Source organism: Mizuhopecten yessoensis, unplaced genomic scaffold (assembly GCF_002113885.1).
Source record: "Mizuhopecten yessoensis strain PY_sf001 unplaced genomic scaffold, ASM211388v2 scaffold716361, whole genome shotgun sequence".
NCBI lineage: Eukaryota > Metazoa > Mollusca > Bivalvia > Pectinida > Pectinidae > Mizuhopecten > Mizuhopecten yessoensis.
In genome coordinates, this window is record NW_018480078.1 from 520007 (window position 1) to 544505 (window position 24499).

The following is a 24499-nucleotide window of genomic DNA, read 5'->3' on the forward strand; positions in this document are numbered from 1 at the left end:
ACAGAGGCATGGTATTTCAATATTTGATAATTCTAACCTTTATTGTCATTTTTACCTGTCCAAATTACCTGAAAATGATAACAAAAAACCGGAATAATATCATCTTCTGAATGGTAAAGTTATCATCAGTAGAATAAAACTGTCCCATTTAGTCACGATGGCATTAATGTCACTCGTATTGAAAGGGTTAAATTAAGAGCTTTTTTTTTCATGGAAATTGAAAAATTTATTTTGAGATTTCAGAGGTGAAGGAAATGTCAATTTCAATATGATAATTTCAATAATCTCGTTTGAATTTAGCTTTACTTTCCAAATTTTTGTTTCAGAGATAAACGTATCCGGGTATTGGAGGGCGAGGTCAAGGAGCTCAAGTCAGACATGAGGAGCACAAAAAAGAAACTACAAAGGCTTGAGGAAAAATTTGAAGAGATGGTGTCCTCATCCCAAAGTAACTTGAGTACCAGCACTAGTAGTGTAGTGAATAGTGTACACGCGAGTGTGAGCGACGCATCAAACCTTCTGGCTTCCGTCAGTCATCTTTCCTGTTCGTCGGAGAAGGAGACGCAGGAAATTGTGAAGCGTTTGACACTCATAGTATTTACGAAGACTGAACTTGTGGATTATTCCAGAACTGGCAAGAAATCTGCCAAGTGCCAGGATTCCATGATGCCTCGTCCAGCCCTTGATTCCAAAAAAATGCTCTTATTAGAAAGAGCTGTGCTGGAGAAATGTCCAGAACTGACCAGGACATCTTTCTTTAGAAAATTTGAAAATTTGCAGAAAATGGAACGGCGGTTTCACAAAAATAAATAAATTAAATAAATCTAGGAGGTAGTCTGCCCTTTCTAACCTATCTATCAACCTTTGTATTTTCTTGTTTTTCTAGTTCTACCAGTTAAGTATGTGTCCTGCCTCAACAAGCTGAGTATTTTGACACTATCCTCCATATGTATGTGTGCTGTAGGTTATTTTGTGTTCTGTTTTGCTGTGGGACCGTGCTTCCAACAGCACTGATACTGTAATACCCAATACTTGTATAGTGTTCATGAACTGTTCTTGAAATGCTCATGAACAGTTCATGAACAGTTCTTAAATTTCAGCTTATAGTTCATGAACTGTTCTTGAAATGCGCATGAACAGTTCATGAACATTTAACATGAACAGTTCATGTACAGTTCATGAACAATAGTTCATGAACAGTTCATGAACTATACTGGCCATGAACTTTTTTTTTCTGCCATTTAATGTTCACGAACTGTTCAAGAACTGTTCATGAGCATTTTAAGAACAGTTCATGAACAAATAGTTATGAACAGTTCATGAATTATTCATGAACTGTTCATGAAAATTTCGCAGGGGAAACCTCCTGACCAATCGCTAGGATGACACCTGTCCTTTGAAGATTACAGAGGAGGAACATTTATCAACTTCAAAGCTAGTCAATTTTACCATTATGCTGCTGTGTGATTTTTTTCATGCATGACAAAGGATCAAACTAGTCTTACTTGAATCAAACAGTAAGAGTTCTACAATACACCATCTGATGTAAGCAGTAGGTCTACAGAGCACCATTTAGTCTACACACGTTAGTTCAACAACACACCATCTTCTGTAAGATGTAGGTCTATACAGCACCACACAGTCCTATATACAGAAGGTCCATAGAAAACCACACACCATCCTCTGTATCAGATTGTTAAAACAAAACAAACATTGTTGACAATGTTTGCATACAAACAACAGTCTTTAAGAAAGACTGAAAGAACTATATTGAACATCAATATGAAATATCTTCTTTTTTTCTCCATATATTTTGCAATAAGTATGAAACAAGTTATATCAACTTATATTTAATCACTAATTGCTGGCCCTAATGGTGGCACACAGGGAATCTTGATGTGGGAGAAAACTGAAGTACCCATAGAAAACTAATGTGATATGCCAGGGGTCGCCATACCAGTCTGATCGGGTAGTCAAACCCTATCCATATTTGGGAAAACATGAATGTGCTATCTAATTTGCCACCTGATCACCCTCAATTCGAAATATTAGGTATACGTGGGTCCTGAGGTTATCTGTCTTGATGAGCTCTTCAGATCAGTGTCTTGAGTAGAACTGATACCAGGTGATAGTTATATATACATACATAACAAAACTCTTATAAGGTACGGACCAATGCAAGTTCCTAAAGAGGCTGACAATGCAATAAAACACTTCTATCTTATTACATATTTGACAGATAAAAAATGGACAAAAATTAAGAAAACACATCATATATAACACTTGTGATATTTTTTTTTAAATTTTAATGCTGAATTATACCTCAATATAGAAATGGACTAGCCAAATCTGTAATCTTAAATGGGCTAACAAGATAACTATAGGGGTGATTGCAATGCGAACGACTACCTAATCGCTGATGTCACTATCAAGTCAGCTTATCTTTAGTTCAAAGTCCTGTGTCTAGATAAAGCACCTTTACTGTGGACAATACATTACTGTACATGATATTGCTATATTTGTGTACCTGTAACATTCTACAAGTTTCTTGTAAGATTTAGTTATAGTCATGGCAACCATATTCTTTCCATCTACTCAACTTCCTGTTGAGGTCAAAGGTCAGGATGCAGCAGCAGTGACAGATGTACCAGAAAATCAGGAAGAACAAGTGGCTCAAGTCAAACGTTTTATGAATGTAGATTCTCGCGAAGTTGCAGAAATGCGAAAGTTTTCGGATAATTTTGTAAACAACACAATAATTGAGGCTGTTGCTATATATCAAGAGAATGAAATGAAGAAAATGAAAAACCTTCAACAGGAGGCCAAATTGGAAGAAGGGAAAGGAAATGATGAAGGCAATGACGACAAGAGCAAACAGGAAGTAGAATTAGGAGAGGACACAAGGTTTAAAGAAGATCTTGCCATAAATGTGGAGAAAACTGATGGAAATTACAAGCAAAGGACAAGTTTGGGAAACACAGCAGGTTTTACTGAAATAAAAGTGATCATACAGGACGGAGGAGTTAAACAGGAAAAGTATGAGGACAGCGAACTGCAGTCAGACACATGTACAGAACAAGTGATGAATATTTCAAAATCAGAAAACAGCCTTGACAAAACGTGGCCATTTCTCACCACCGTTATTCCTGAATACAGTTATGAACTGCTTCCGAAAGTCAAGGTTTTGTCAGGTTTCACACCAACAAGTACCAACATGATATATGCTCTATGTCCAATCGGGGATGGTGGAGCCTGGGTTTCCTACTACTACAGTCGACTGGTCACTCTCGTCGACAATCGAGGGACAATTCATCAAGTTGTATCACACAGCACTGCCATAACCGACATCAGTGTAGCGCCTATGACACAGGACATCTGGACGTCTGCTCAAGGTCAATATCCCTGGATATCTCCACAAGGTCAAATTCTTCTGACGGTCCCCGAACATCCTTTGACGCCGACTCTAAAAGAAGAATTCTGGACAACAACAAAGAACAATAGAAACTCCTGGGCTATCCCCAACACAACTCATGAACAACACCTATGGATGTGTTCAGGTGAAGATTGCAGTGTTTGGGAATGTTGTACTTGCACATCATCAGAGAAACCTGTTCTAAAGTTTAAGACCGAAACTTCACCAAGGAGTTTGTGTGCTACAATGGACGGTCATATCATTGTAGGAATGGATCGAGTTTTAACGAAATTCACCAAGGACGGGAAACCCCTGTTTTCTACAAAGGATTTCCAGGTAGGTACAAAGACATCGGTCAATTCTCCATGCAAGATTACAGAGTGTCCAGTTACCCAGAACATAGCGGTCCTGGATCGTGATTGGTCGAAAGATAATCAGCAGTTTAAAACTTATGTCCTGGTAATGGACATGGAATTCCAGGAAGTTTTCCGCTACAAAGGACACGGAAAAACTCAAGGCCCGAAACAATCATTCAAAAGAGGACAGTACCGATTTGACCCTGTTGATGTTAAGTACGACAACATTGGAAATCTTGTGATTGGTGACCGCCAGGGACACAGTCTACATCTCTTTTTGATCAACGGTGAGGGACAGCTCACAAATGTAATCCACACAGACCAGCTGCCCGCTCAGGCTGTTGGTATAGACAGAAAGAATGTTCTGTGGGCGGCCTTCAGTGACTACACCAACAGACACATCAAACTCCTACAGTACTCAAGCAGAGGATAGTAACAAAGGCAATATACACAAACACTTCAATCAACTGTGGCAGCAGATTGTATTTACTGGGTAGGGTGATCATTTGTTTTCTGTTTATGAGAACAAACATGTAAATGAATTTATACCACTATTTCAAACATAACATAGTTTAAATTTGACTGGTATTTTTCTCCAAATCTTAAATAATAAACTGGACTGATATTTTCCAAATTCCCAATATATTTCATGTGCCAGAATTTATTCAGCGAACTGATATTATTCACATATTTGAGTAAAATGTATAAATGATATTGACTACAACTTTGTTCAGCAAACATATGCGAATTTAACTACCTTGTTTTATAGATTGAACAAAATAAAAGACATAGTTATTTGCCATTACCGTGTAGCCATCACCAAATGGCTGTGCTCCGACGACTCTAGTCAGTGTGTACGTAAGTACAATACAGTTAAACCTGGATTCGGGAGTAGCTCCTCTCCTTTTGTTTATTTGCTTTACTCATCCTAAGAGGGTCTCCGTATACCACTATATAGGTATCCTTCTGAGCCCTAGCGATGAATCTAACATTCCTCGACACTTGCTAGATGTTCGTTCTTTCCCAAGCATTAAATATAAAAGACAGTACAAACTTAATAACCTGTGAAACGAAACTGTCATACCTGAAATAAATATTTGCCAGTTTGTCAACACATGTAGAGAAAGTACGTGTGAGATGGACCATTGGATTTTAGAATACTGACAGATTTGAATAAAGTAAAAAAAAAAAACCACAGATTTGAATAGGCGCAGTGCTATTTTTGCATATTCAACAGGGAATTTGTATTCATGCAGCGTAGAATTTAAGGAAAACAGGTTGCTTGCATGGTGTCTGTTATATTACTGCTGGATTTTTTCTACAAACGATGAAGCATTTCAATGTATCCATATCAAATTTTTCTTAATAAGCGGTTATTAGAATGTGACAGGAATGCAATTTTGATACTCTGTCATGTTTTAATTCATGACGATATTTTGTAAATAAAGAAAACAGCATGTTGAACTGCGACTCAAATGTTTGTGTATGGTCTTGGACCAGATCTTACAGTATTGCCTGGGTCTGAAAGTTTTCGCTACATTATTGAATTGGTGGTTGAATCCTTCCTTGAAAAGCAGGAAAATTACACTGCTGTGAAAAATTACCCGGTATAGAGTATTAATCGAAATAGCATTTAAAAATATATCAGTACCACAAAAACAAATATTTTCTCAAATTTTATGAAAAAAAAATAAAAAAAATCTAAATACCCTTCAATTTTTCTTTATATCTAATCTTTGAAAGTGATAATGCATCCAAATAAATGCTATATCAGCATAACTTGCACTCAAATATGTCTACACTGAATGTACATTTAAAAGTCTTCATAAAATTGGCCGTCAGGTCAGCCATGCACAGTTACGATTAATGTCTGACCAAAATGTCCATCCCAATCTATACTGACCAGTGGAAAATATAAGACATATAAAATGTCTCATAAAAGGTATCATTTTGCTTTCTGCCTATGACTGGAAATAAAACGAATACGGACATTTTCGACAGTTATGTATTTCTGAAGATGTCTACTGCCGTCTCTGGAGAGACCAATGTGACAAGGTATAGCTCCCCAGGAATACTGCTGGTACATAAGGCAGAACTGCGACCCTCATGAGACTCCTCAGAGGCAAAAAGTTTAATGTACTCAAAGCTGAAGAGCATGCCTGTTGATTCTAGCTTATTTCTGTGCCAGCATTTGATGACTCAAGGAGTTTTGTTGATTGGTTCATATTCCGTCTTTGCATATTGCAGAGTTATCTTCTCTTGTGATCAGGTATTGATTGTTACGTCATTGGTTTGTGTGAGAAAATTACGTTGTTTTCTCAAAAATTGATGACGTTACTCTCACAAACAAATGACGTAACAATCAATACCTGCTCACAAGAGCAGATAACTCTGCAATACGAAAAAGACGGAATGGAGGCTGTTCATATAAAGTCCACTCTGTAAGATTGTGCACTCTATAAGATTATCAATACATTATTTTTGTGCACATGTTGCAATTCATTCTACCAAAAGTTACAACAGTCTATAAAAAAAAAAAATATTTACTGCAATAAGTGTCTGTGCTTAAGCATTAAAGTGAGGTGACTCTTTGGTAAAATATGCCATAGAAAGCATGGTCCCACCACAAAACAGAATGCATGCTCTTCCAGTAAGTCACACAGGCATGCACACATGTGGAGGTATTAACAAGGTAGCATATGACCAGTGGTTATTCCCTGATAAGTTAAAGAAGCTCCAAGGAAATCTTCATGTTTATGTGCTGTGATTATTAAATGTATTGTTTGTATGTCTTTGTATTTTACTGTAAAGCACCTTGTAGTGGCTTTTACTAGGTACTTATATATGACACTATTTTAAATTATCGGCATAAGAAAATAAACTTTCAAGAAAACAACAACAAATACAGGACAGCAATTATTGAACCAAGCAAAGTTACTTTAAGGCCAAAAAACAGAAGATTGATAAAACATAGTGTCTCAATGCCAGTACAATCTAAAATGTATTAACCTTTTACCCTATACAGTATAAGAACTTGATGTTCCCTCATATGAGATTTTGTGTTTTACAGTCTTATAAAAAATATTCAAATTTCTACACAAAATCACAGAGCATGTCATTCAACTATGCTTCATGTTGTTTAGATAAAAACATCTGGAGCCAGTTTGAAATAGGATTTGTCTAGAATGACACATTTTGGACAACTTTCCAACTAGGCAGTAGCTATCAGCCTAACTTGATCTATAAAAGCAATATTGCTGATGTTTCATCCTGAAAGCTTCCCGCTGTGACGTTAATTAGTAGCCATCTTGGCAAGACTAGCGCTGTAGCTGATTTCAAACTTGATTGAGAAGGCTCCAATCTTACGTAAACAATTATTAGGTCACATATTTTCATCAAATTAATCCTCAGAAAAATTTCAATTTCACTCAAATAGAACATGTTCCCCATCAGGTCTCTACAGGTGAGATAGTCTAGGGGAAATGATGGAACGTTTTCTTTTTCGATACATCACGAAAAATGTATCATTGGGTTCAGTCTACAATCAAGAGATGTAAATCATTTGTGAACAATCGCATCCCTCATGTATTCATGTCTGATGAATTTAGGCTAGAAACTATTCCATTTATTGTATCGTTTTGAAATTTTATTGCTGATTATATGATAAAACCTAAAAGGCTGATACTCAGGAGAATATACAAAACGTACAATTGTCTAACTAACCCTTTCACCCCTATGTAACTTTTGTAGTCTCAGACATACATTGATACGGATGAATCCATTATGGTCTACAGTGGTAAAAGGGCTAAGAGAGTTTAAAACACAAAACTAAAGAACAGAAAACTTAAAATCATCTGACTAGAGAACAGAAAATGACTGGTGTGAACTATAACGGGTGACAGCTAATTATATCATGGTAATTTTGATTCTCCCATTTCTCTATGCAAATTATCTTGATATTCAATAAATTTCATAAATAAAACCGCTGGTATGCTTATAATGATTATACCTAAGTGCTTGCAAAGCACACACTATCAATATTTGTATGCATGAATAAATTACAGCTAATTATGACATTTGATATATCATATTGCACTTTAAGCCCTCAGATTAACAAAGAAAACACTACATTCAGCTGCCAGATGAAATTTCGTCAAATTTACTGAGGATATACTCCCTTTCTTAAGACAAGACAAATAATACATGTCTGTGACAGTTTCATGACAATTAAAACAAAAAGCTGTTTGAAATATCAGGTACAAACAGATCTGGTTTAATTCTTTACTCAATGAACTTTGACCTTGACCATTTAGCACTTCATCACAATTTGTGTAATATTTATGCATGTACACCAATACCACTGAACTTCCTACAAGGTAGCTACGGTCATTTTTGGCTTAATGACGTCAAGAATCATCAAACCTGTCATAGGCTCCTGCCTTTGATAGATTAGTTTTACCTTAATTAAGCAACAACACCAAGGTTATTAAGAATAAATGTTAAAAGTAAGACCCCCTCCCCCCCAAAAAACAAAATGTGTTGTAATTTTAAAGTCAAACAAACTACAGGGCATGGTTGAGAATTCTCCGAGATAATGCATTGCTTAATGGTGAAGTCTGTAACAGATGTGTCAGGAATAAAAGGAGTACATAGCAGGTTGTCAAGGTCACAGGCACCATTCTTTTTAGATTGTAAGCTAGGTTGTTGAAGACAATTTCACTGAGAGACATGAAATTATAAAGCCTAATTACCAAAAAACGGGATATAAAAGTTTAAAATGAGAAATGGTAGTCATTAGTGATTCTATATAGGAAACTTAGGACATTATTTAAATCATGGACATTTTGAAAACATTTTTATCTAATAATTTTAAAAACATCAAGATATATTGTTGAACATCACTCAGAGTTATGTCCCTTTCCCCCTATAACTTAAATGTGATGTTGGTTCTATCCTGTTCTCTGTCATAGACAAACAATGATAAAAGATCATTGGAACCTGTATTATTGTTTGTAAAATCTTTCTTTGACACCGAATTGTCCTTGAGATATGATAATGATTTTTCCATTTCATGATATATACATAGTTTGAATAGACAGACCAAGGATTGGCTCTAAGAGACATGAACATGAATATTTTCTTATGTCACAATGATGTATTGCAGTGCATTCATGAAAACAATGTTGTTATCATGAAAAAGACCATCCCGATTGAAATCCAAATTGGTGCTACAAAATCATTCACTTCAAATCACGTGTCGAATAAAACTGAAATGCTTTCAAAAAGTTCGTATCGCAGATATTTGATGATAGATTATCACCTATCAATATACATAAATGGAGTAATTAAGAAGTCTTTCATCTTCCCACGTCACTGCTAGAGGCACTCACACATATTATTTTTGACGCGGGAATCAATTGTCACTTCCTGGAAAGGACTCGAGTGTAAAAGTGATTTTATATCAGTTTAGACCGCTAGTTGTTATCAGACCATACATTTTGTTTCACATAATAAAATTTGAAATAATATCACCAAATTAAAACTATAGAATCATGTTAATGTATATAGCAAGCAATAAATCAATGCCAACAGCTTGGAAACAGAACTACAACAAACAACTGATCGAAATTTGAGATTTTCCATCATTATTTTGAAATTCAAATTGCTGATAGTCACATGTAACCAGCAATCTGATTGGTTGGACAGGCTTCAAAGTACACTCCATCAATGTACATTAAGAATATTAACATCGGATCTGAGCTAGAGATTCTGAAACATTAAACCTTATCGCAATATGAGGTCTGGATTGTAAACACCACGAAAAGTAAAATCTGATAAACACCCTGTACATATAACTTTAGACAATTGAACTTTTATTAATTAAACTGATGGGATTCTTAAATTACATTATAGTGCAAATTTTATTGTCAACAGGTGATCTTGAGTAATATACAATACACATTTTAGAAGATATGCATGTGCCTGTTCATGACATTTGTTATGCTAATGGTTTTCAAAAAAAAATGGAAGACAATTTATACAGTTCACTTGATGACAGCAACTTGCCATATAAAGAGTTTACAATCTTGTACATACAGTACAGGTACATGCAAACCTGCCATAATCATGAGTCCCGAGCTTATGTTGGGAAAGAGGGACGATTCTAAGAACATTGTAACAGACACTTAGTCTAACATAGATATACTAGCTATAACCTGAAATGATTTAACTCAGTCATCCCTAAAATTTCATAATAAACTATTCCAACCTTTCAATTGGAAGAGTTCAAATGTCTGTCTCCAGGGGTAAATGTTTTATGGTCTAAACCCTGACTATAGACTGATAACTGATATATCATATTAAACCAGACATGCAAACTTTAAGTATAGTTGTCAAGATTGTCCATTTTGTATTACATCTTTGACTTATATAATTACCATGTTTAATAATATAGAATCTACAGTCTAACTTCGTTGTACATCTGATCGGAAATAACCTTAAATCCTGGAATTTGACTTTGTTAGTAATTGATCGCTATTATTCTCTATTTTTAGAACATCATTATCTAAGTGCAATTGTTGTGTCCTTTAAAATGAACACGAAAATCACCTTTACACCTTAAAATATTGTGTAATGTATCAATAAAATGGACTTAAGATTCGAATAGAATCTGAGCTTTCAAACAAAAACAGTCTTGGTTTGAGCTTGCACAAATATTTTTGAAACATCCTAATAATACATAATTTACAATTATGACCAGCATATTTCTTTTTTTCTTAAGATTTGTTCGTTTTTTAATGTCTGCACCAATAACATTACAAGTTGTTACATACTTAGATACAGGAAAAAGAGACTGCAAAAAATATATCTTGCAGTTGAATTCATAGCTGAACCCCAATGTTATGTCATAAACAATAAAGAAAAGGAAATTTATAATGGATAGACCTTGAGAAACCTTTACATGACGTGCAGATATTACGAGACCTTATATCGTACACATGTAGACCTTTAAGCCGACCTTTACAGATACAAATAGATGTATAGCTAAAGCGAATTTGTGTCCACTAGTAACGAAAAATCCATTTGCCAAATCAATTTGTCTGAGCAGAATGGTACGGAATTGTGATACAAATAAACCGTGGCATTATGACATCATATCTGATTAAATGTGATGGCTTCCATTGCAATCTGACAGCTCGCCTTAAGTACACTGTACACCAACATTGGTCAATAACACCCCTCCCCGTCACCCACGCCTCCGGCACCGACTGCTCTGTCTAATGAAGTTTCTGTGTAATACGAATAAATCACCATAATAGACAAACTAGTCCTGTTTAAAAACTTTTAGCTTGACACGTTAACTGTGGTAACTCAATTCCAAGCGATTCTAAATGCCTAACGATGAAGCTTAAAACGGAGTTGCAACACAGACGGAAGATTTGGGGTGAATTACGCAACCCATTGCTAAACTGTCAGACCATGCATTGATCCAGTCTGGTCAATTCTTCAAATTATCTCAAAAAGCCAAGAACTGTCCGCGTGAGTGAGTACATCGGGCAGTCTTAAGTCACCCAGTGGGGAGTTTTTGTATAGTGACCCATTGCTTATATTAGTGACTTAGCCTCCCAAATTACCTAACTTCAACATTGCAAGTCTGGCATTCTAACGAAGCTTGAAAATATTTATTTTTTTAAGTTTTCTTTGCATCAATCACGAAGGAAGGTAGCTCTTCGGCAAAAAATAGTCTTAATAATTTCTTATATGAATTCAACTGTTTGATTTTCACCTATATATCATATCAATACTTATCCATTGTTTTAAAACTGTATTAATCTATACCACAAATGTTCTCTGCGTGTCAAGAGGCCAATGGACTGGGCCTGTATCATTCACCTGCTATGATAGATATAGGCAAAATATATCTGATGCTGAAATGCTTGCAAGATGTTTATTTGACCAAATTAAAGAGTTTCACACAGGCAAGTACAGGTCATATATATGTAAATACTCTGTGTTTCATAGTGGGCATTCTGGTTTTTTGAGAAGATGTTATTCGAAATTTTAACACTTTTGACCCTGTGACCTTGGAAATGAAAGTGGGGCAATGTCATTCATGGGAGGGAAATTGATAGCCCTGCACCCTTGCAGCCCACACAAGTCCCTGAAGTTTCAGCATATTTCTTGTATTACAGTAAACAGGAAGAGTTATGAGGGCATTACTGTGGTATGATTGATTTTACATGAAATGGTTTGGTCTATGTTCCGTTATGTTCTGTGAGAATTAGCCCGAGCTTTTAAAGCCATAACATCACTCACACCTATGAAGTCCATGGTTACGTAATCCTTATTAATTATGCACAACCGTCATGGCAGAAATATTGTTTATTTTGAAATCTATACTTTCCATCCCAGAATTAAATACATTAGCATGGATAGTGTTCACAATTTAGCTGTAAGTCATGAATGATTGGAATCCCAAAATGTCGATAGATTTCAATCTCCCTACACAATTAATACCCATATCCAGGAATTTTCATAAATTCTGAGTTGCTGATTTCATATCAGGCAAATTTCACAAAAACAGAAGAAAAAAAATCTCAAAATTAAAGACTTTACAAGCACACAAGATGAATGTACACCTCTGTTTATAATTAATTAAGGGTCTATTTTTTTTGTGTATAAGTCAATCAAAAATCCAACATAATTTTATTTTGACAAGCAATTAATGGAATCCATTTTCAAAGGAAAAAAATTGACACCATATCAAATGAAGTTTCAGCACTAGATGGACAAGAGTACATAGCGAAAATATGCTAATAATGCCAGCATGAAGGAGTATGATGAGGGTGTCTTCAATACTCACAGAAAGTACATGCACCGTTAAGTATTACAACTCAAAGCACATGTCTAAATGAACCAGCATGACAAATCCACAAGTAACGATATTAAAAATCCCTAACAAGGTCTTAATGATCAATTGTCCTGCTGGTCAGTTTTCAATTGGTCACTCTTTACTGACCGATGCAGTCTAAGGTCAGCAAGTATTTGTAGGGTTTGAACATTACCATGGAAATGCATGAACACTGAATGCCCCCAGGTTGACCCCAAGAATAACTGGTTACACCTGCACCCCTTGTTAAGGGACTAAAAGGGATCCAGACCAGCCCTTTGTTACACACGTTTTGAAGAGGAAATTCTATAGGGACAGTCCTTGTATTTTTATAGCTATAACTGTCAACAAAACATTTAGGCGGCTGATGCCACCTGTTAATTTTACCTAAACAAACTTTTGTGTCCCCAATGTACAAAGGGTTTTCAAGTTGAAATGCCGAATTTTGTTGCTTCACACTTTTCTTTCCCTAAGGGTCCATGTCTCAGAAGGCAGGCAAAACACCAGAGAATGCCACATAGTTTTCATACATACCGAGACCTGGATCCCCTTTATGTCATCGATCTCCATTTATCATATTTATTAAATTTCTGCAATGTATGGCTATCTTTTATTTATTTATTTATTTATTTATTTATGAAAGTTTTTGTCATGTCAATAAAACGTTTCTATTTCACAGTTACAGTTTCTGGCAATTTAGGGGAACAGGGTCCTTGAACTCTTGAACTGATTCACCCCTGAAATTTCATAATGAACTATTCCAACCTTTGAATTGGACGGGTTCACGTGTGTCTTTAGGGGTAAATGAATTAATATCACTGCATCTCAAAATCAAAATACAAAATTCAAGCCAGTATTATAGAAAACTGTTTGATAAGATTCTTTGACACATTTATTTATCTAAAAAATAATTATTTATCTTTAAATGTTCATTACAAGATATAAAAAGTAGCATTGTTCATGGATATTTTATGGCAATTCATTACCAAATGAACTTTGCTTCAAATCTTAAGAAGTGCTGCGACAAACACTAGCTCATTCATTAAACAAAACGAAGCATGTCAGCCCCTGATGACAGGGAGTGTAACCATTCATTCCCTAAGTGTTAGGAGTTTCGATTACCATTTTTTAACAAAAAAAATAGTCATCCTCAAAATTCTTTGAAGCTTCCTGTTAAAGACTTCAATTATCCTTTTAAACCTATTAATTTTTTCTTCATAATTTGAATTTAAAGAGGAAAAAATGCTGGATAATCATTTAACAAACATGAACAGCATGCATGAGAACCGGGAAATGTGACGGTATTTTTCTACACGATGCACACAAGTCGACTATCTACTGTCAGGTTTAAGTATGAGACAGCGTGATTTTGTAAGGAAAAACTTGTTTAAATACTCAGCACACACCCAAGAATTGTAGACCAAGTATGTCTTATTTTTTGCCTTATGAGTAATTAACTATAAACAACCTATTATCATATATAGATATTAGAACTTTACTTTGAACGTGCTTTGTATCTGTATAAACCCTTTGTCAAGTCATAAATACTTTATAAATCATATTTCCAAAATGCTTCTTTCACCATGAAGTTAACCTTGACATTTTCGCCTCCTGAACCCAAAAAATATATGTAATTCATCTTTATGACCTGAATGTACATATTTTGAGGAGGAATATATATTCTTGCATACTAGACCGAGATATCCGCATTTCTGGTGGTGCTGGAAAATTCTATCCAACCCACGGGTCTAGATCACTTATATGCGCAGACTGGCAGGGGAATTATAGTGACCTTTCCGGGTCACGCTATTGTTCGTGACGTCATTTCATGACGTTTTGAGGTCAGTGTGGGTCATTGACGTCACTAACAATTGCCATCCGGGCTTCATATGCGAATGAGAAATGTGCAGACAGTTTACAACTTTACTAGAAGAGCAGCTGCTTTTACGGGTTTTAGGTAATAAGCAAGAAATAGAATCCATCGTTGATATGAGGAAATGATAAGGTTATCCAAACCCTCGGAATAAAATATTGAGCAAAATTAAAGCCTCGGGTCTCCTGCTCAATATTTTATCCGTTGGGCTTGAATAACCTTATCCATACCTCACATCAGGGATGGATTATAAATTCTGCTGATTACTGTATCAATGGAGATCCAGTATTGGAGATGGTCCAGTTTTTTGCACTTTGATCTTTTAATGCACATTGTTGCACACATACCACATGTTTGTTGGTGTCATCAGTTTTTTTAGCAGCGAATGTCATCGCTGCTGGCTACATCTCTGAACAATAGATAAGGAATTTGACAACACAATTGAATAAGTAGTCATTGTAGAGAAGGAATTGATTGCAAACAGAATGTTCAGGTAAAATCAAAGACGGAACATTCTTGGTAAAAACAACATGGAGACATAATATTGCTTTTTAACATTTGCTCTGAATCCGTTAATACAGCAATTTCGGGTTTAAGTCATTCTGAAACTGGTCAATAAAACTATATGTATGTTAATCACAAAAACGTAAACTTCAGATCCTACAGAGATTACTTTTAACCTATTGACCTCAAAATAAATGAAGGAAGTGAAAGGTCAAGGACAAAGAGGTTTTGTTGGATTTGGTTTAGTATTGTTTAGCGTCCTATCAACAGCTATGGTCATTTAAGGACGGCCTCCCATGTGTGCAAGATGCACGTGTGTAGTGTATGCGTGTAGTGTATGCATGTGTATTTTGGGAGGCTACAATATGTTCGTGTTTGTCTCCTTGTGATAGCGCGGAACTGATGCCGACTTTATAATGCTACCTCACTGAAACATACTACCGAAGCCACCCAGCAGGACACCCCACCCGGTCACATTTTACTGACAACGGGCGAACCAGTCGTCCCACTTGCTGAGCGTTAAGCAGGGGTAGAAACGGACTCTGGTATGCCTCGACCAGGTGACAGAACCCAAAGCCTTCCTTACAAGGTTGAATGCTCAACTAAAGGCCGAAAGTGAGGCATTAATTGTCAAGGGAGAAACTAGGAAGAGGAAAGTTGTTTAGAAAGAAGAGAAAAGATAATATCCCAAATTGTAGTTGCCTCTTACGATCATGCAATTCAATGGGGGCAGCAGGTACAATAAAGAAGTAATGTGGCAGATAAATTGATAGTATATAAATGAAAACACCTTCTTAATTACCAATTGGAGAGGATGGTCGGGTGGTGCAGTAGATAGTTACTTACTGGCCTTTCAAGGCGACCAGGATCTATTCCCCAATCAGATGTGGAAAGGTATGGAGTCACCTGGCTGACCACATGGGTTTTCTCCACGTACTCTTGTTCCCTCCCACATTAAGACCCTCAAGCTCTAACATAAGGCTAACAAGAGTGATTAACTCATTCACCCCTGAAGACACATTTGAACTCTACCAATTCAAAGGTTGGAATAGTTCATTATGAAACTTCAGGGGTGAATGAGTTAATGTAAGTTGCATTAACTTGTTTTATAATGGTGGTAAAATATACTTAAAGTTTTATGTTTCTGGGAAAAGCCCTGCTCGAGCAGGACCCTGGGAGGGGGATCCTTGTGGAGGTGGATTGCCTAATACTAAATAGGTATCTGATAGATCCCAGCTCTTGCATGCGTAAAGTACGTAATAATAACTCCTGTTATTAAAGTCTGATGGTTCAATATACACATCAAGGTGCATACCTTGTCATTAAATTTAGACAGAGATACATCATTCTTAATCAATTTTCTATGGAGACGTTTTCTTAACACTAACACTAGGGGAAACCCTGGAGGAATATATTTACAACTTTGTTACAATCTAGATTGATGGTGCCGAGTGCAAAATTACAAAATAAATGTTGAGTGCATCATGCAGAGATGATGAAAACTATGCTGAGTCACCTGTTTTTGAAAAGTGCTTCTCTTAATCAAAGTTGATAGACACTCAACCAGAAGTCAATGGAACCAAGGAAAGTATTCATATATTGATGGAGCTTATCAACAACAGAAGCAGTTGTTTTTGCTTCATTGGAATATACTTCCATCACGACAAACAGGAAAAATAAATTACAACTTCATGATCAATTAAAATCTTTAAACATCATCTATCAATACATATATAAAAATCAAGAATTTTCATTAGCACATCAACTTTTTAATTTAGAATTGTTTTGTATGGATATTTGTAAGGAACAAGACTTATCTCCTATGTAATGTCACAAGGAAATGAATCTCGAACCCAACAGAATTCCAAATTGAATTGAATTTCCATATATAGAGAAAACAGGAAATTGGAAAGCTACACTTAAACCATGTAAGTATTATCCCAGTCGTCTGTGACGTTTTCAGTGTTTAAGTTTGATACAGTGCTCGAGCCCAAAGCTGGGGTGTTCTTCTAATATAAGACACAGGTTCAGCACCCAGCATTTGGAACAATTTTTGTTTGGCCTCTAAAGAATTTGAATACTGAGTTGATTGTACAGATTACAATAACCTGACGCTAACTTTGAGAATATCTTACGCAGCATATAATTTCTGATAATTATAAGGTGAATCCACCAAATTTTCAAAAAAAAAAAAAAAAGCTTGTTCCACCCCCTTGTCCCCTTATCAAGGCCCTGCCCTGGACCCACTCCGAAATGAATCCATTGCGATCAAGGGCTAGCTTGTAACAGCACTGATAGTGTTTAGCTTGTTGCTTTTGTTGCTTGTATTTCCTTTAAGATAAAATTTAAATAAATAGCTGTTTAAGTTATCAAGACAAGGTACTAAATTTATAGTTTGGCAGTCAATAATGAAGGAAAGATAATGTAATACATTGTATTTCCATTAAGACAATGGAGTGAAGCCAGATCCTGGACCCAGTCCATGTTTTACTTACATCTGTATACAAGTTTAATAACCTTAGGGCCAGAATTGACACCTGTTGATATGAGTGGTTTTGGCAATATCAATTAATATTGTTTACGCTGATGCAGACTAGAAAGGAGCATAGAATCAAGTGCTTATCAGAACACAATGTGTACATTATTAGCCTGAAGAGACACGGTTATTGCTTTGAGCCGGTGCACATGTACATGTAGCGGTACAGAGGTGAACGTCACACCAGGTTTAATTGTTCCCATCAAAATACCAACGGTGTTAAGTGCAGGGAGGGCGATACGAACGTCCAAGCTCCTGTCTGACAGGAACCATGCCGAGTCTGACATGTGTTATTACAAGCCCCGCCCACATGTAATCATACAACAAATACTATATAGTGTGTGTAATTATTTGTTTATTTTGGGTTTTTTAAATATATGTTTTAATTGATGGTATAATTAAAGTGTAATTTGTGTTAATTTGATATAAATAAACTCCATCAAGATGACACAACCAGGAGTATTGTGTATAGGAAGGGCGTTATCTAAACGAGTCAGAGAGAATTTTTAAGGGATCCTCCCATATAGTTATAATCAGGTTAAGGTATACTCCCCTACGTAAAATACCAGGGCCCATGCACCATATTTATTCTATCAAACACCCACATGACTTAATATTTCAGAAAAAAGCAGGCAATTACAGAAAAAACCCACTATACTTAAACAGGTTCTTGAACACTCTAGCTAATACTGTTATAATGGTTATTGTGTACATGTACTGTGTTATACTGTTATGTTAACCTTGTTTATGCTGTCAAGTTATATCCAAAATGAAAGTAAGGGGAAGTAACTGTATGTTGGAAAAACTACAGTGGAATTCTCTAGTGTTTTTGGAGTGGGACAGGGTCACCCTTAACTCATTCACCCCTACATATCTATACTGGACTTGCCCAATCTTTGATTTGGTAAGGTTCAAATGTGACTAAATAAATGGGTTAATGACTGAAAATAGTAGAAGGAAGGGTGTTTAGGGAGATGTGAAAGGCCTCAAAATAATATAGTCAACATATTTATTAGGATTACAACCTTCACCCAGTAATACAAAATAAACAAGAATTCCGTAGAGTCACATCTATGTAACATCCTAGACCTATCTAGAAATATGAAGGTCAGATATGACAGACATAGCAGCTACAGTTTGTAGTCCAACGTGAGAAGTTGTGTACTTCCCATACAGTCACCAAACATACTGTCACTCTAAACCTGTCATTTCCCAAATACTGACAATGTTTTCACTAACCTCAGCACTGTTTTCACTGCACCCCAGGCAGCCTATAGCTGTATTTTACAGATGTGCATGTGCAGCTTTCGATTCAAAATGGGGAGAGCGAGGTTTGTTTTGCGTCCCTTGCTTAAATTGAAGACATCAAAATAGATTCTAGTTTCTCTACTGACCTGCACATTAATATTCGTATATACAACTACATTTATTTATCTAATTAACTGTGCTCAAACCATATAATTGTTCTGAAGGTGTAGTTTAGTGACATAAATGTTCAATGCTTTCAAAAATCTCATACACAAAGATTTTTTTCGTTATTTATATAGCTCATTATTACGCTGACGTTCAGGACTCAGACAATTGACTGATCTGCCTCGCCGAGGACCATCATGTCCGGTCTACTCTGACCGATCACAATGACCGCCTTTTAGTAGCTAGGTGGTGATTCCGACCTGTCATACATCAGTGGGCAAGCTTCCTTCTGACTCGGAATGAAATCACATTACCAAGCATCAATCAGCTGATGTAGTGTATCAATCGCCACATTTAATGTCGGTGTTTAACCAACCATGGCCGCAGACCCGAGGAGTCTGATGAAATGGTACACGAACAGCGATCACCAATCATGTCGCAACGTATGTTGATTAGAACAGATTTTTATGTTGTTGATGATCGCAGTCGGATCATTGATATACTGTAATTTTCTTCAGAGGTATTGACATCAAAGAAACCCAGGTCTATATTTATTACCACAAAAGGTTATTGACTCCAAGGTACTAGAAGCTCATTGTTTTATTTCAAATTGAACTCTCCACAAAACAGAATCAAACTACCCATGAACAAGATCGAAGATCTTATACGTAAACAATCCTTATGTTCAAATCTTGGCACTATCAGAATATCTATATAGACTTTTGTTATATTGTTCACAAGGATGATATGTATGATATGCTTAATACCTGAATATGGATCTGGACTTTGAAACATACGGTAAAAGTTTTTTTAAACAATTTCTTTTCAACAAAAATACAAACCTTAAAATAAATAGCGAATCAATACCCGGCCATGTGAACTGAACCATTGTGAAAAATATGTATCGCAAACAAATGCAATTTTGGTTAATCTGCTAAGACTGCAATTTTTTTTTTTAAATATTTGAGTTATTCAGACTTGACAAACACTATGTAGTACGGGGAATAAAATTTAACTTTTTTTATTTGTAATTCTAATTACTTATTATTTCAGATTAAAATCTGAAATCACATAAAAAACATCTATATCAACTATATGAGGATTTATTCGCTAACAAATCCTGACAGTGACAGTGCACTCCTTGATAAGAGAATGTAAGTATTTTAGACTTTTTTTTAAAAAACAAAGAAATGCGAAATGAATCAATAACATTAGTAAGGCACCAAAATTGTCATGACCAGCATCGCCATCGATCGTTACATTATATACGCAAACACGTCACAAGACACGTCGTACAAACTGCATTCCTCTTCAGATTGGTTTTATATCTATGCAAAAAAAAACAAGATAATGTAAATGGAAAAGCAAATAGACTTTTTCAATACAGGAAGGTACCGAGAGATAGAAAACCTCTTACCACCATTGCGTGACAACAAAGTACAAGGCTTCGTAATCATTCATCAGATACTGACAAATTGAAACGGGAAAAAAATGTAACAAAACATCTTTTCTAAAATGATGGATTTGCTATACTCATGATCGCATATCAAATTGAAGTGACCTATATAGCTTTTTCATTTCAGGTGAAAAGGGACGGGTATATATATAGCAATCACAGCTACAGATTAAATCAAACAGAAGTCACTAAATACCAGGCTATTTCTTACCATAACGTTTTGTTTTTCACAGAAATTATGATGATGAAACAATGTGACTTCAGACAATCATCGTAAAACATTGTTATGACACAAATTTTAATTGTTTGCCAAAGGTTTCAAATTTCGTCTGGTGCCAATATATTCTGACCTGACTGATTTGGTGCTCTGTAAACACAAGTTAAAGGCTCAAATTCAAACCATGGTGTGATCCTGATTCCTGAGCTGTGATCCAGAAGTAAACATTTGACATGAAAATATAGAATACTCAGTAAACAAGTTTAGGCTACGTATACATAGATACAAAATATCAAAAAATAAATATATAATACTGAAACATGCTTTCAGACTAAAACTAGAACTGTCATCTGGAGGATAACTACCCCCCTCGCATAAAGGACCATAACTCCTTTAAAAGTGTTGAAATATAAATTTAAAATGCCATTGCACAACTACATAATATACTGATCATTCAAATAAAGTTTCAATAAAATCTGCTTGTTAGTTAAGATGGAGATTTCCGGACAAGTTATTTTGCATAAAGGGCTGTAACTCCCTTAGAAAGTGAAGTTTCAATAAAATCTGCCTATAAGTTACAGACAGGGTGATTCCAGTTTACCCCCTTCCCCCCTAACTTTGTTAGAAATTGAGCTCGGAAGCACATGCAGAACCTGAGTTTATAAGCATGAAAATGGTTTTATGGCTGTAATAACTGAAAATTTGTCTTATAATTCAAACGTATTGACTGCAGATATAACTGTTACTAATTTTCCATTAGCAGATTTTAACCTCACTGAAGGACTTGATGACAGTTCTTATATCAAGGTTAAGGCAAAGCATCTACATGGTAATTCAAAACAGAATGCCGAAACGAGGCAAAACTTCACAATTATACCAGCACCAAAACCCTTAAATCAACGAGCAACATAATTACACTAAGTCATCACCGTAGCAAGGTCTGGGTGGTTTGTGGGCGACTTGTTTGGCATTTTGTCTGAAGTCATTAGCGTCTATTGATGTGGGGAGTGTACCAGTGAATTCTGCCAAAGATGGAGCCACTTGCAAGGTGGTGTATTGAATTTAGAAGTTCTGTACGGTAAAAGGTCAGAATTATAACAATTCAGAACACATGTACCGTAGGTAAATCAACTATCACCTGGGCCTTAGTTTTGACTATGAACGGAACACATTTGTTATAATTAATGCATATGTAAATAGATAAATATACAACATTTGTTATAGCGCCCTATCTAGCTAACATAAGCCACTCTAAAGCGCTTTACAGTACATAGATATACAATTTTATACAGTCAATACAATTAGCATATATATATTAATCAATACAATATTGAGGAATTCGCAGGAGCTGCCTTATCAGGCGCTAACTACAAGTCCTATGCCACCTGGCTAATATCTCCCTATGTGTGTATGCCTCTGTGTGTGCTAAAGATGTATTGTGTTCTGTTTGTAGTGGGACCGTGCTTCCAACGGTATCATTTATAGTGCCACCTCACTTGAATGCTACAGCACAGATACCGCAACACCCACCCCAGACCATTTTATACTCCACCTTGGTTGTTGGAGTTGTGTGGGCAGGAGAAAAACACTTTCTCTAATATTCCATGCGTACAGCGACTTCCGGGATCGAACCCCTGCCGCCTGCTTGGAAGACTGAAGTGTTAACCACTCGACCAATCCGCCCATCAGACATATGTGCAGATTATAATGAAGAAATGCATTGTCAACAAAAAAAAATTTGTAAAATTAATATAACAACGTCTGATTTGGTATGACTTTCATTTTTTTAATTAACTAAATTATCAGCAGGAAATGCCATTATAACTGATAAAACAAAATTTCTTTGGCTTAAACTACCAGGTAGCAAGGATTTTACAGGGAAAATATTCCATTATTTTATGCAATGACTTGACGGCATTTAAAATGTACCAGTAGATGACATCCCTTTCCTCCAGAAAATCATTTAACAACAAAGACGTTCTGTATGCCTCGTGAAAGGGGTACATCTACCTTGCATTAATTAATTGTGTAAATGTTGCGACACAGCATATTGACATTGTGTCTTGTTTATATTTAAAACAATGTCCCCTCTGGATGCCTGTCATTAATATTGCTGACCCGGGCCATGACCTGTCCTTTCTCTCATTTATTGGACAGTTTTCGGCTAACTTGTACATATCTACCGTATTCCTTCCTTGGGTATGCATTGACATAGAGAGGCTCTTTTATACTTTTTGTTGTCTGACCAAGCTAGACTTCAAATAACTGGTCTACGAACAATGCTATATGTGTCCAGGGTTCGCCCTTATAATTGATTGTAGTACTAGTCTACAAACAAATTTTATTGGTAGAAGAATTTAGACAAAACCTGTTTTGTAAGAAATCGTTTTCACCATACATATATATAGTCGCAAAAGAAAATCAATCCCGCAACAAAATATTTTGGTATAGCAACACTTGTTTCGCCTATTTTGAATAAATTTGAAAAGAAAAAGCTGCATTCATGATAGACTCTTCCAGACAGACTAGAACAAATATAGTGGTGACGGTGTCTGTAACACTCATTAAAAGGGCAGTGATTACCTGTCAAAGGAAGTCTTTGGGGCCGTGAGTTAAATTCCATTAATTGATGCTTAATTAAAATACAAATAGAAAATGGCACCTACCGATGGCAGCCTTTCCCCAAATTTCTACCACAAAGTCTGAAGAGGTGGAGACATTGGGGCGTCCAGCACCAGGTTCCTTGTAACTCTTGAAGTTTGTTTCCGACTCCCATGGGATGTGCGGTGGTTGTTTCGCAGCCCCTACGTCTTCTTTCTCAAACTCTTCCCCCCAAGGATTCCAATCCGTATCGTCGTCGGTGAATGCTAAAATGGAAATGAAAATAAACACGTACAACTGATGTTTCTAGAAATGAAATATTAGTCAGAATTGTGTCAATATTTCACCGAAGGCATTTTTTTTATTTCCAATGTATTTATCATTTCATAAAAGTGCAAATTCCTTGAAACCAGCATGTGAACAGGCCCGTGTTTGAGCTAGTAAAAATTTGCATTGTCCCACCATCATCCCATCTGCAATACATCAAGCTTACTTATAACTATTTCATTGGTTGAAGGACCTAAAGCTTAATTGTCCTGCCAAAAGTGACAACAATTTATACAGTCACCTTCATAACTATTCTTGTTATGCTGACATATATAACTCATAATACACAGTACATCTGTACATGTACTGATGTTAACAAAAAAAGTTTCATCTGGACTTGCATTGATTTTACCCTAATTAGTATAGGTAATCCAAAAATGTTCTCTTTAACTGGCTGCAATTAGTACCCAATAACAGTTTCATCTTTATCAGGCACTGTCAGTTTTGTAGTACCAGACATTCACTAACAGTTTCGCCTTCAGCTGACAGTTCCCAACAAGAAGCCAAATGGGCCTGCATCGATCACCTGATAATAATCTCAAACTTCTAACCTTCAAAGTGGACTTATATGAAGCTACAGGCCAAATATCAGAATCTATTACTCTAGATCTACATACATGTGTGTCATTCAAAAGAACGTTTAAAACATTTAAACAACTTTGACCCCTGTGACCTTGAAAGTCTAACAAGGTCATTTAATTGAACAAACTTTATAGCGCCCTTCATCCCAGCATGCAACTTGCCAAATATCACATGTACAACCCTAGATCATTTGTTTATTGAGATTAAGGCATTTTAAGGTTTATGCACATTCATTTGAACAAAGTAGCTAGGTAGCCCTTCATCCCAGCATGTTACTGGCCAAATTGCATTACAAAGCCTGTGCTTTATGAAGTTTGCATTCTAGTACTTGT

The 24499-nt window shown here is 36.0% G+C and overlaps 1 protein-coding gene across 1 annotated transcript in view; it reads right to left on the reverse strand.

Moving 5' to 3' along the window:
• LOC110443872 (transmembrane protein 5-like) overlaps nucleotides 1-24499 on the reverse strand; it is a 136396-nt gene that overhangs the window by 80971 nt on the left and 30926 nt on the right. The window contains exon 2 of the mRNA XM_021488309.1: nucleotides 23324-23524. Coding sequence (XP_021343984.1) covers nucleotides 23324-23524 — 201 coding nt within the window. The remainder of the gene's footprint in view (nucleotides 1-23323; nucleotides 23525-24499) is intronic.